Consider the following 14,723-nt stretch of genomic DNA (forward strand, 5'->3'; position numbering starts at 1 on the left):
CCTGCTCTTCCTCCTCCTCCTCCTCCTACCCTCCTCCTCCTCCTCCTGCTCCTCCTCCTCCTCCTCCTCCTCCTCCCCTCCTCCTGCTCCACCTACTCCTCATCCTCCTCCTCCTCCTCCTCCTCCTCCTCCTCCTCCTCCTCCTCCTCCTCCACGGGGAGCAGCGTACTGGCTCATATTAAATGGCAGGCCATGCATTATGCAGCAGCTTAGGCCCCAGCGCAGGATCTTCATGTCCTCGGCTACAGTCCACTTGTCGCCGCTCTGGTCGTAGCGCGCCACGCTGGAGATGGTGGTGGAGCCATTGTGGCCTCCGACCACGAAGAGCAGGTCGTCCAGCACCGCGATGCCAAAGCTGCAGCGGGGGGTGAGCATGTCGGGCAGGGCGCTCCAGGAGTCAGTCAAGGGGCTGTAGGCCTCCGCGCTACGCAGGATGTTTCTACCGTCTGACCCTCCCACCTGAGGACAGGACACATGAGAGGAATGTTTTAGTGTGTGGCTCAGGCAGGCAGACACTGTATTAATCCATTTAGGGAAATGAGGGCATCACAGAAGCATTGAAAGTCAAATGATATATCTATAAAAATATCTAGTATAAAGCATTTGTCTCCGTGTGCACCGACCGCATAGACTTGTGCTCCGTATGCAGCGACTCCCACTTCCTCACGCCTGGTGCTCATGGGGGCGATCAGAGTCCACTGGTCGGTGTCTGGGCTGTAGCACTCAGCTGTGAGCAGACACTCCCACCCCCTGTTGAAGCCACCACAGATGTAAACCTGTAATAAGAAAGAATATTTTAATTTAGTTTATATATTCCATTTGATTTCATTCTACTTTAATTGTCTGTTAATGTTGATGCACCAAAGGACCCAGACACATCTTTTGTATGTGCAAGCTTACTTGGCAATAAAGACATTTATGATTTCTGATCTAACGTTCCTTGTGTTCATCTAGCACCCTGTGTCCCTCAGTTCCACCCACCTTGCCCTGGAGGGCTGCTGCCCCGGCGCGGCTCCTGTGCTCCAGCATGGGTGAGATCACTGTCCACTGGTTGGTTTCAGGCTCGTAGCGCTCGGCGGTGTTCAGGTCCACGTGTCTGTTGTCTCTCCCTCCCATGGCGTAGATACAGCCGTCCAACACGACCACGCTGAGCTCACGGCGGCGTGAGTGCATGGGAGCCACCTGCAGCCAGCTGCGAGTGACGGGGTTGAACCTGCGCACACTGCTGAGATACTCTACGCCGTACCGGCCGCCAACGCAGTAGACCAGACCGTGGAGATAAGCGGTGGCGTGGTGGAAGACCCGGGGACTCTCCCCCTCAACGCTCACGTCCATCCATCCACCGGCTCGGATATTGTAAGCCTCCATGGTCTGGATGCCGCCACCCCAGCCTCCGATGGCCAATAGGACCTCCTGGGGCCGGCGTGGGCGGGTCAGGGGGTTTGGGAGCCTGTCGGAGCCAGGGGGGTTCAGGACGCTGAGGATGAGGGGCCTACAGTCGTGGCTGTCCCTCACCACAGGGTTGTTCTGGACGTTGCTCCTGAAGTAGTCAGGCCTCATCAAGCCCATGCGAACCTGGGAAGAGACAAGCAGACAGCGGGTACAACTTAGACATCGGTTGTAGACGGTTTCTGTTGCTAGGGAACAGTTTGGACCCAAATGTTTGAGAACCACCGTACTAGGGAAACTAGTGTTGTTTTAATGTAATGCACAGTATAAATGTTTTTATTTTCTTTTATTTTCATACATAAAACAGAACATAACAGTACAACAATAATAATAATAATAATAATAATAATAATAATAATAATAATAATAATAATAATAATAATAATAATAATAATAATAATAATAATAATAATAATAATGGCATCAGCGACGACAACAATAATAACAGTAACATGAATCATAATGACCTTGACAAGAGACAGACAAACAAGAAAAAGTAAAATAATAAAAATGTAATTAAAAATAAATGTGGCTCAGGCACTAGCAACCATGTTTGTGTATCCGTAATACAATTAGTTACCTTGGGCAGCAGCAAAGGGATGTGTGTTTTACGCTCCTCACGGGAGTGGTCGATCCAACGGAGAACGGCCTCGAACACCGTCTCCTCGCTCCTCACGTTCAGGTCATCCCTCTCGATGATGTCCACCAGTTGCTGCGGGGACAGCTCCACAAACTCCTGTGAGACGTGCAACACCTCCTCAAAGTGGCACACGATGAAGAGATGGGCCTTGCGCCTCAGGTCAGGGCAGCAGTAGATGTCCGTGAACCTCCAGATGCCGACACAGTTTTCCAGAGACAGCTGGCCCTCTAGGAAGTCAGAGCACGCTCCTACTATGCCAGTGACGCGAAGCTGGTCTGCAGCCACCAGAAGCTCTCCCACGTTCTCTGCTGTGACCAGCACAAAGCGTGTGTAGGAGTACTCTATGATGAGCTGCATCATACCCGGGGACACCCCAGGGATAGTGTGGACTGCGTTCTCTGAGTCGCTCCAGCGAGTGAAGAGGGCTCTGTGGGACGCAGAGTATAGAGATATCTGATGAGTAAACAGTAAGCAACATTCTGTCCTGTGTAGTAATTTATTTTCACTGTAGAAGTATAGGGTCTTAGCACAGTAGAAGTATAGTATATTTTTAGAGTAGAAGTACAGTATAGTATCTGTTTACAGTAGAAGTACAGTATAGTATATGTTTACAGTAGAAGTACAGTATAGTATCTGTTTACAGTAGAAATGCAGTATAGTATATGTTTACAGTAGAGGTACAGTATCATATCTGTTTACAGTAGAAGTGTAGTATAGTATATGTTACAGTATAAGTACAGTATATTATCTGTTTACAGTATAAGTACAGCATATTATATGTTTACAGTATAAGTACAGTATATTATCTGTTTACAGTATAAGTACAGTATATTATCTGTTTACAGTAAAAGTACAGTATGGCATCTGTTTAGGGCAATTCCATGCAAATGTCAACCTCACCATGACAAAATTAAAATAACATGATCATAACCAAACCAATTTCAAATGTATCATCAAGGTCTATACTTTGAAGTACAAAATAGATTTGATCGTAATATTTATGAGAATGCATGTTTTTTCACACTACAGAAGGAGACACAATGATGTAAAAATTTATTTTTTGATTAACCTAATTGTATGACTTTCTGAATGGCCAGAATGGCAAAAAAAAGAATCAACAGATATTTTTCTAACCTCAACTTTGGTCATGAAGGGCTGTTGTATCAATATGTGAATCAATTATGTACTTTGTGTCTTTCCATTGGCAGGTGAAGCATGCTGTTATAATGCCTCTTTATGGGACAGCGAATGTAACATCCATAACGTTTTCCAGGAAAAGTTGTCATAAAATTTGCATCTGGAATGCAATGTCAACCAAACTTCCTAAGCAAAGCTAACTTTTATAAAGATGACATATTAGCAACAATTAGTCATTCTGGTCTTTTTGTTTGAAGTATAATTTACACATTTTAGTTACACTTATTGAGATAAAGATGAGCCTGCAATAAGAAATGTTTTGACCTTTTGGATTTTGAGATAGGTGACAAAATACACAGCGTTATGGATGTTACGGAAATTGACAAGCTTTTCGGACACACTGAACACATGATGAAAACTCTGTGAATATCTTTTTCAAAGAATAACATGTTTACTATCACTTTGTAGGGAAGGGTTTGAGGTACCCAAAAAAACCTGGCATTTCCTCTCAAGGAATGAATCACAACATTTTTGCGTTATGGATGTTACACGTCTGAAATAGACAAAAAACACTATCAAAAATGTGTGTTGTTAAGTCAGATTATGACCCCTTTGTTTGATTTAAATCAGAAGTATTTTATGACTCCTTGTTAAAATCCAATATATTTCCAGACACAACTTTTTCACACATTGTTGGTCTATCTAGGCAGAGCAGTGTCCACGTTAGCCTACTGCTAATCGGCTGCTGTCGGCCATCTCCCCCTCGCGTCTGCTCAGCCTACATGTGTATTTGTTATTGTTTTGCCGAGTATCGTGACAAGAAACCCACCCCAAAAAACACAGAAACCCCAAATGAAACCAAACATAAAGTAAATTAGTATTATTCCAGGGACAACATTTCAAGACAGGCCCCAGGAATGAAGGATGCAGTGACCATAAGAGAAGGAGTCAAGCAGAGGGTTCAGAAACGCCACATGTCCATGTCCCTTATGGAGGCTTACCGCTGCACTTCCAACCAAAGAGGACAAGTCCTGGGTCAGTTTTGATCAGATTCGTGAACACCTCAATCCTCACATGGATAACAGAGGGAGATACCATTTCTCTGAACCAGTTCAGGCAGAATGAATTGGACTTGATTTTTTATAACTTTCTTTTTCATGGTGAGGTTGACATTTTCATGGAATTGCTCCAAAACTCATTTTCTGATTTAACTGATATTAATATTGCTGTTCTCTGTATAGAAAACACTTTTTTATGTTTATCAAATAAAGAGCAATTTTCCAAAAACTTTTTGTAATTTATTTTCAGAAGTGACTGATATTTTGAAACTATTTAAGACAAAAAAAAGAAAAGATTTGTGATGTCACAGTATGATGTCATAATAGAACATTCTAGAACATTTGTGATGTCACAGTATGATGTCATAATCGAGATTCTAGAACATTTGTGTTCTATATATATTCAATCATTCTCTCAGGAATGAGATGGCTGACTCCCTTGCCAAACAGAGCCTGGGAAGGGAGGAAGAGATAGGTATTTCAATGGGAAGAGTAGAACTCAGAGATAAGATAAAGAAAGGAGTTGAGGCTGAGTGGCAGGATGAGTGGGAAAGGGGGACCAAGGGAAGGCACTATTTCTCTCTGCAGCCTCGGGTCAAGATCAAGGTGGAGGGATATGGGTCAAGGAGTGATAGGGTGAAGATGTGTAGACTGAGGCTGGGGCACTGTGGGTTGAACAGTAGCTTGTTCATTGTGGGCAAACATCCAGATGGGGTGTGTGAATGTGGAGAGACTGAAACTGTCGGGCATGTCTTCCTAAAATGTGAAAGGTATAGGAAAGAGAGGGAAATCTTTTATAAAAGTCTGGTAGAGCTGGGAGTATCTTCCTTCTCTCTTAAATCATTCTTTGGCATGGATAATGAGAACCACCAGTTGATCACAGAGGCAGTGCTGACATTTCTGCATGCTTCAGAGTTGTACCAGAGGATATAGCGTTAGTGTATGTATTAGTATTGGACAGGCAAGAGGAGCAGAGAAGAAGGAGAAAGTGTGAGTTGAAGAGGCCTAAAGATGGAACACCACTAGTGTAGTATAAGAAATCCCGCGGAGGGGGGCTCAGACAGGAAGTAGCAGCAGTAGCTGCACTCCAATGGACAATGTAGGTGATGACGGGGTCCAGTAGAAGAAGAAAAAGAAGGAGAAGAAGGAGAAGAAGAAGAGCCCATAAAAAGAATTGCGGAGGGCAGTAATACGCCTCGATGCGTCTACTCTGCCGGAAATTCAAATAAGAAGAAGAAGAAGCATTTCCTGGCATTTTTTCAGACTACAACATGAATCCAGACTGGTTTGACCCTCAAAATGGTCCACCGAAGTCAAACACATGTGGGTAAAGCCCTATTTTAGTGTTTAGTGTTTTTTGTCTATTTCAGACGTGTAACATCCATAACGCAAAAATGTAACATCCATAACGGCACTTTTTTGTGATTCATTCCTTGAGAGGAAATGCCAGGTTTTCCTGAATGTGCTTTTTGGGTACCTCAAAGCCTTCCCTACAAAGCGATAGTAAACATGTTATTCTTTGAAAAAGATATTCACAGAGTTTTCATCATGTGTTCAGTGAGTCCGAAAAGCTTGGGCAATTCCAACGTTATGTATGTTACATTCAGAGAGAACATTGGAAACTTAACTTAACATTGACAAGGCATCGATTTGAATTGGAAGTATAATTTACACATTTTAGTTACACTTATTGAGATAAAGAGCCTACAGTAAGAAATGTTTTGACCTTCTGGATTTTGAGATAGGTGACAAAATACACAGCGTTATGGATGTTACGGAAATTGACAAATACTAACCAAGCTAACCTGAACCAAACTAACCTGAACCAAGCTAGGCTGAACCAAGCTAACCTGAACCAAGCTAAACTTACCTGAAATAGTCACTGCAGTCACACAGGAGGGCCTTGTGGGCATTCAACTCAGTGCTGTTGACTTTAATAACCACATCACAGAGCCTTCCCTCCAGATGCAGCTCATTAAGGATTGTACAGGACATTGTTTCCTTTTCCATGTGGTGATTTTAAATTGTATCTACAGAATATATTCAAGTTTACAGACGAGTAGCCGGAAACAACAAGTGATATCTTCACTTGGTCTTCTGAGATCTGAGATCATCTGAGAGAATTGTTATACTGTACACAAATGTTCTAGAATGTTCTATTATGACATCATACTGTGACATCACAAATGTTCTAGAATGTTCTATTATGACATCATACTTGTTTGTTTGTTTGTTTATTTACACATATAAAAACAATTACATATATAATACAATATAATCCACAAGGGATGTGTAGGAGAATTGCCTAAAAACCCTCTAGGGGCTTGCATGTGGCATTCACCAAGAAGCTAAATTACATTATATCAAGATAAAACTCTTCCAATCTTAATAACAGTGCTTGTGACCACAACTCGGCCCGCCCCCTTCTCGTCTAGACGTTCTAGAGTTTTTTTGTTTTTTTTTGTTTTTTTTGGTTATTTTTTTCACATTATTATAAATTGAATGTATAAGTACTTGTTTACTATAAAAACTAACAGTTATCAGCTCTCCCTGTCCCCCTGTGAGTTGCTGTCCTGGAGTGCTGACCGGAGTGTCGGACGTCCCGTGATGAAGGCCGGGAGAATGCGACCCCCTCTGCGTGCCCCCCTGTCTCGGGAGGAGAGTGCCGGACGTCCCGCGATGATGTCGGGGAGTTTGCGACCCTCTCTGCGCCGCCCCTATCTCCCTGTCTCCGGCTGTCCCTGAGCAATGACCGGAGTGTTGAATGTCCCGTGACTAAGATGGGGAGGACGTGACTCTATTTGCGCCGCCCCTGTGCCTCAAATAGATCCGCTATCAGCTCTATCTTCAATCTTTCAAAATGTTCAGTTGCTATTGCATGCACTCATCTGTGTTTCACTACACACTTGAGTGCATGCTTACCAACTGTAAGTCTGCAACACTACTATCACCGACATCTAAGAAGGGAGATCCCCCCTTGAATGGCCCTTCTAAGGTTTCTCTCCTCCACACTGCCTGTGGAGCATTTTTCCCTATTGTTAGGTTTTAGTGAGTTTTTCCTTACCTTCGCGTGGGGTATGTCTGGGAGTGCTTGCATTCTTTCATTTATTTGCATTTATCTTAAATGTTTTGGACCTTATGGTGTTCTTGTTCTGTTCTTGACTTATTGTTATGTTTTCTTCTTGACTTGTTTAAAGAAGACCTGTACGGCCCATGGGGACATTAACATGTGTTGTCGGGCCTTATAAATAAATTTGATTTGATTTGATTTGAATGCAGTCTAAACAGTCATACATCTTTAATTCAACTTCAGCCCTGATCATAACCATTTATTTTTAGATTTTTTTGTAATGTCAGATAAAAAATGAAATACTCCCACTTTTCTGAAAAGAGTTGGTGTTAAATCTGACATTACAAAAAATCCATCAAAATCTGTGTTGCTGCTAATCATTGACACATGCCTAGCCTGTAATCCCCCCAGAAAAATTTACTTTGCATTTGATATATTGAAAATATTTTCCTTTTTGTGTGTTTTTTTCAACAATAATTTGTGATGCCATCACACAAACTGGCATTTAAAGGGTAAACATTCAAAAATGTATTGAATATGTGTTTTCTTTTCTTTTTTACAATAATTTGTGATGCCCATCACAAACACTGGCATTTAAAGGGTAAAAATTCTAAAAATCCTGCACCAGAATGCAGGAAATTAAGTTTTTGTAACAAAATAATTGTGTGTGTGTGTGTGTGTGTGTGTGTGTGTGTGTGTGTGTGTGTGTGTGTGTGTGTGTGTGTGTGTGTGTGCGCATGTGTGTGTGTGTGTGCATGTGTGTGTGTGTGTGTGTGTGTGTGTGTGTGTGAGTGAGTGAGTGAGTGAGAGAGAATGACGGACAATTGCTGAAATACAGTTGTTCTTAATTTTCTCATTTGCTACTGTATGTGAGAATGTTAGTTCAAGATTCAAGATTCAAGAGTTTTAATTGTCACGGCATACAGGTATACAATGAAATGCGGCTAGTTATTATGTTCTCAATGCCCCTTGCATTGTATGAGTTGTGTGGAAGCGTTTGCTAGTTCTAGTGCTATCCCTTTGTACATTGTGGTTGTGTCTGACAAAAGTTAACAATAAATAATGGTATTAGGAATACATTTGACTCCTGCGTGAACTGTGCATAGCTGAATAGACTGTATTTTAACGCCGGTCATATGGTGGTACTTGGAGAGCCAGCTACGTTCTCAGGTGGTACTTGGTGTAAAAAGTTTGAGAACCACTGGCTTAGAAGATAATAGATAATAACACTTGTGAGTTGCTTAGATCAGTGGTTCTCAACTGGTCTAGCCTCGGGACCCAACATCTTCCTAGTCATTAAGTCACGACCCAAATTCTTTAACCACAATGATTTATTTCCATTTTTTTTTTTTTTTGCAGTAATACACAATCTTTCATGCACTGTTAAAAACATGAAATAAACACAAAAAAGTGCAACAAAAGTGCAACTAGGGCTAAAAACCCAATGAAATAAAATAATAATAAATAATATAATGCTTCTTAGCAGATTTCTTAGCTTAACATAACAGACCTAAGTTTGGGGGAACTAATGGGATAACTGGGGTTGCAACAAAAGTGCAACTAGGGCTAAAAACCCAATGAAATAAAATAATAATATTAATAATAAATAATATATCCTTCTTAGCAGACTTCTTAGCTTAACATCCCAGGGAACTAAAGGGATAACTGGGGATGTTGTTTGCTCCTGACAAGAGTCTCAAAGTCTGGGGTGATGGTAGACAAAGCAACTCGGAGGTCATGCTCACTGTCCAATCAGTTCCTCTGCTTTGTCTTCAGCTGGACCAGAGCTGAGAAACCACTTTCACAAAGATAGGTAGTAAAAAAAAGATATTATAAAAAAAAAGAAAATTACACATCCGCGACCCACTCAAAATGGCCCACCAGTTGAGAAACACTGGCTTAGATAATAGATAGTAACCCTGTCTTGTGTTGCTTAGATAATAGATAACACCTATAACCCTGTGTTGTGTTACTAAGATAATATATAACACATAACCCTGTGTTGTGTTACTAAGATAATATATAACATATAACCCTGTGTTGTGTTACTAAGGTAATATATGACCTTAATAACAATACAATGCCAAGTGAAAGCCATTCATGGTCATACTGTTTTCATGCATTTCCCCCCCCCTTCAAGTGAATAAACACATACATAACTGTGCCTTGTGTGTCTCTATGATGATGCCACATACAATGACAAGTGGAAACTACTCTATATGGGCATAGTGTTCAGCACTGGGCCTAGTTAGTTTAAATTGTGGCTGTGTCGCCCTCTAGAGGGGAGTGGAGGGTGTCGCAGCTGGTTTCCCCAGCAGAGCTGAGCTGTTGCACAGCCCAAGGGCATCTGGAGATCAGAGCCACTAGCTGGTTGTACTCCAGTGTTTACGTCCCTCTGTTCTCCTCCGTCTCTGTCACTGGACACGACACGCGTCACATGTTTCTGACATGGATCCTGTTCCAAATGTGTATTTCATAACCAGTGATGCCAAGTAATCTGATTACTGATTACTCCTTTAAAAAGTTATCTAGTTACTTTACTGATTACTTGATTACTAAGTTACTTTGAAAGTAACTAGGTTACAAAGTCGTCGTCGTCCCCCCTGCTGCTGCCACAACATAAGAATGACAACAGTTTTTATTAAATTTTTTATAATACTTTATTGAAAGTGCATAATGTCATAAATCATGATTGGCTGCTCATTGGCTGTGCGAGCGCACGTCCCATCTCCGGTCTAGCTGACTGTACCCCTGGTAAATGGTAAATGGCTGCTTTTTTATATAGCGCTTTTATCCAAAGCGCTTCACAATTTGTTACTTACATATTACCCATTCACACACCGACGGTGGAGGCAACCATGCAAGGTGCCAACCTGCTCATCGGGAGCAATTAGGGGTTAAGTGTCTTGCTCAAGGACACATCGACACGCTGCCCAGGAGTGGGAATCGAACCGGGAACCTCCGGATTGCCAGACGACTGCTCTACCTCCTGAGCCACTGTCGCCCCCCCCTGGCTCTCTTATCATCGGCATTATGAGATATAGTAACTAAATAGTAACGCACAGCCACTTGGAAAAGTAACTGTAATCAGATTACTGGCTTGTAAAAAGTAACAAGTTAGATGACTATTTACTGAAAAAAGTTATCAGATTAGGGGTCGGGAACCTATGGCTCGCGAGCCATATATGGCTCTTCTGGTGACAGCATATGGCTCCCAGAATTTTTTGAGTAAAATTTTTTTTTAATTTATTTTTATTTTTTTTTTTATATACTTGTGATATTTCTTAATAATACTGTGTCATTTTAAAGTAAACAGAAATTAGTTTTGAAGATACAGCTAATAGTATCTGTAGCTGAAGATATAGCGAGCAGCCTGAAGACCAGCTGATTCTTAAAACTTGGACCGAGCTTCCTGTGACATACCACACAATGCAGCGTGAGTATTGCCGTATTGACCATGTTTGGCTCTACATATGCATGTGGGCAGTCATTCTCACATATGAGGAACATTAAGACCAACCTACGCTCACGTTTAACTGATGGAAGCCTCAACGCCTGCATGAAGCTCAACCTAGTCACCACGTATGAACCAGATTACAAGGCCATCAGCAAAACCATGCAGCACCAGAAGTCGCATTAAAAGTAAGACATATTTAATTTATTATACGTTAAAAAATACTATATGGCTCTCAATGAAATATATTTAGAAATATTTGGCTTTTATGGCTCTCCCAGTCAAAAAGGTTCCTGACCCCTAGTTACTGGCATCACTGTTCATAACGGAAGGGTGTGATGCAGGGTGGAGCTGATGAAGAGTGTGATGCAGGGTGGAGCTGATGAAGAGTGTGATACAGGGTGGAGCTGATGAAGAGTGTGATGCAGGGTGGAGCTGATGAAGAGTGTGATGCAGGGTGGAGCTGATGAAGAGTGTGATGCAGGGTGGAGCTGATGAAGAGTGTGATGCAGGGTGGAGCTGATGAAGAGTGTGATGCAGGGTGGAGCTGATGAAGAGTGTGATACAGGGTGGAGCTGATGAAGAGTGTGATACAGGGTGGAGCTGATGAAGAGTGTGATGCAGGGTGGAGCTGATGAAGAGTGTGATGCAGGGTGGAGCTGATGAAGAGTGTGATGCAGGGTGGAGCTGATGAAGAGTGTGATGCAGGGTGGAGCTGATGAAGGGTGTGATGCAGGGTGGAGCTGATGAAGAGTGTGATGCAGGGTGGAGCTGATGAAGAGTGTGATGCAGGGTGGAGCTGATGAAGGGTGTGATACAGGGTGGAGCTGATGAAGAGTGTGATGCAGGGTGGAGCTGATGAAGAGTGTGATACAGGGTGGAGCTGATGAGGGTGTGATGCAGGGTGGAGCTGATGAAGAGTGTGATGCAGGGTGGAGCTGATGAAGAGTGTGATACAGGGTGGAGCTGATGAAGAGTGTGATGCAGGGTGGAGCTGATGAAGGGTGTGATGCAGGGTGGAGCTGATGAAGAGTGTGATGCAGGGTGGAGCTGATGAAGAGTGTGATGCAGGGTGGAGCGAGCTGATGAAGAGTGTGATGCAGGGTGGAGCTGATGAAGAGTGTGATGCAGGGTGGAGCTGATGAAGAGTGTGATACAGGGTGGAGCTGATGAAGAGTGTGATGCAGGGTGGAGCTGATGAAGAGTGTGATGCAGGGTGGAGCTGATGAAGAGTGTGATGCAGGGTGGAGCTGATGAAGGGTGTGATGCAGGGTGGAGCTGATGAAGAGTGTGATACAGGGTGGAGCTGATGAAGAGTGTGATGCAGGGTGGAGCTGATGAAGAGTGTGATGCAGGGTGGAGCTGATGAAGAGTGTGATGCAGGGTGGAGCTGATGAAGAGTGTGATGCAGGGTGGAGCGAGCTGATGAAGAGTGTGATGCAGGGTGGAGCTGATGAAGGGTGTGATGCAGGGTGGAGCTGATGAAGAGTGTGATGCAGGGTGGAGCTGATGAAGAGTGTGATACAGGGTGGAGCTGATGAAGGGTGTGATGCAGGGTGGAGCTGATGAAGAGTGTGATACAGGGTGGAGCTGATGAAGAGTGTGATACAGGGTGGAGCTGATGAAGGGTGTGATACAGGGTGGAGCTGATGAAGAGTGTGATGCAGGGTGGAGCTGATGAAGGGTGTGATGCAGGGTGGAGCTGATGAAGAGTGTGATGCAGGGTGGAGCTGATGAAGAGTGTGATGCAGGGTGGAGCTGATGAAGAGTGTGATGCAGGGTGGAGCTGATGAAGGGTGTGATGCAGGGTGGAGCTGATGAAGAGTGTGATGCAGGGTGGAGCTGATGAAGGGTGTGATGCAGGGTGGAGCTGATGAAGAGTGTGATGCAGGGTGGAGCTGATGAAGAGTGTGATGCAGGGTGGAGCTGATGAAGGGTGTGATGCAGGGTGGAGCTGATGAAGAGTGTGATGCAGGGTGGAGCTGATGAAGGGTGTGATGCAGGGTGGAGCTGATGAAGAGTGTGATGCAGGGTGGAGCTGATGAAGAGTGTGATGCAGGGTGGAGCTGATGAAGAGTGTGATGCAGGGTGGAGCTGATGAAGAGTGTGATGCAGGGTGGAGCTGATGAAGGGTGTGATGCAGGGTGGAGCTGATGAAGGGTGTGATACAGGGTGGAGCGAGCTGATGAACTGTTCAACAACATCATAGGAGATCAATGCCATCGGACTCTGCAACCCTTCATTGATTATATTGATACTAGGCAATACATCATCTGTAACTCTAGCTACTCTAGTTTATACCTAATATGAGACGTCTAATAATCACTCTATAACGCAGCTTTGTACTATTACTGATATATTGTATTTCTAATTTAAACTTGTATTATACTTTGTAAGTGTGTGTGTGTGTGTGTGTGTGTTTGTGTGTGTGTGTGTGTGTGTGTGTGTGTGTGTGTGTGTGTGTGTGTGTGTGTGTGTGTGTGTGTGTGTGTGTGTGTGTGTGTGTGTGTGTGTGTGTGTGCGTGCGTGCGTGCGTGCGTGTGTGTGTGTGTGTGTGTAATATAACCTATGTTTTTATGAAACTCTTTTAACTCTTATCAATTTATGTTAACGTATACAGCACTAATTCTTTGTGAAATGAAAGATGCAAATAAACAGATGTAAAAAAAAAAAAAAAAACAGATCACATGATGTGCTGTCCCGAAACGAACACAGAGATGACACACCATGTGACTTAAACTTAAATACGGTGGGTATAATATACCTAAATATATAACCTGAATGGTTGGTGTGTAAATATGTCAACGGTGGTAAATATATAACCTAATGCTGCTCTGATTAAATGTTATGTTAAAGTGGTATGTGGTCCAGTTATGCTGCTCTGATTAAAGGTCATGTTAAAGTGGGATGTGGTCCAGTTATGCTGCTCTGATTAAAGGTTATGTTAAAGTGGTATGTGGTCCAGTTATGCTGCTCTGATTAAAGGTGATGTTAAAGTGGTCTGTGGTCCAGTGATGCTGCTCTGATTAAAGGTTATGTTAAAGTGGTATGTGGTCCAGTTATGCTGCTCTGATTAAAGGTTATGTTAAAGTGGTCTGTGGTCCAGTGATGCTGCTCTGATTAAAGGTTATGTTAAAGTGGTATGTGGTCCAGTTATGCTGCTCTGATTAAAGGTTATGTTAAAGTGGTATGTGGTCCAGTTATGCTGCTCTGATTAAAGGTTATGTTAAAGTGGTATGTGGTCCAGTTATGCTGCTCTGATTAAAGGTTATGTTAAAGTGGTGTGTGGTCCAGTTACGCTGCACTGATTAAAGGTTATGTTAAAGTGGTATGTGGTCCAGTTATGCTGCTCTGATTAAAGGTTATGTTAAAGTGGTATGTGGTCCAGTTATGCTGCTCTAATTAAAGGTGATGTTAAAGTGGTGTGTGGTCCAGTTATGCTGCTCTGATTAAAGGTTATGTTAAAGTGGGTATGATCTGTGCAGTATCGTGTGTTCCGACACAAAATATTTCTGTATCAACAGACAATAAAGAACAATCTTTAACTATCTTCTGATGACTCTGCGATAGTGGGATGTATAAAGGACGGTGACGAGAGGGAATACCGGGAACTGGTAGTGGACTTTGTCACATGGTGCGATAAAAACCACCTGCAGCTAAATGTGGCAAAGACCAAGGAAATGGTTGTGGAGCTGGGGAGGAGGAGGAGTGCACCTGTGACCCCCGTTTCCATCAGGGGAGTTGATGTGGACATGCTTGAGGTGTACAAATACCTCTGTGTGCACATCGACAACAAACTGAACGGGTCAAAACATGCAGAAGCACTATACAAGAAGGGCCAGAGCCGACTCTACTTCCTCAGAAGGCTGAGATCCTTCAATGTCTGTACAAGGATGAGACGGTGGTGGCGGGCGC

General features: G+C 43.1%; 1 protein-coding gene across 1 annotated transcript in view; it reads right to left on the bottom strand.

Moving 5' to 3' along the window:
- Window positions 1-14,723, bottom strand: part of LOC311244780 (hyaluronidase-4-like) — a gene marked incomplete at its 5' end in the record, with an annotated part of 74,828 nt that overhangs the window by 30,727 nt on the left and 29,378 nt on the right. The window contains one exon of the mRNA XM_084334467.1: window positions 452-459. Within this exon, the coding sequence (XP_084190593.1) occupies window positions 452-459 (8 nt within the window). The remainder of the gene's footprint in view (window positions 1-451; window positions 460-14,723) is intronic.

This window comes from Notolepis coatsorum (genome assembly GCF_963971535.1).
Source record: "Notolepis coatsorum genome assembly, chromosome: 18".
In the NCBI taxonomy this organism is placed as follows: Eukaryota; Metazoa; Chordata; class Actinopteri; order Aulopiformes; family Paralepididae; genus Notolepis; species Notolepis coatsorum.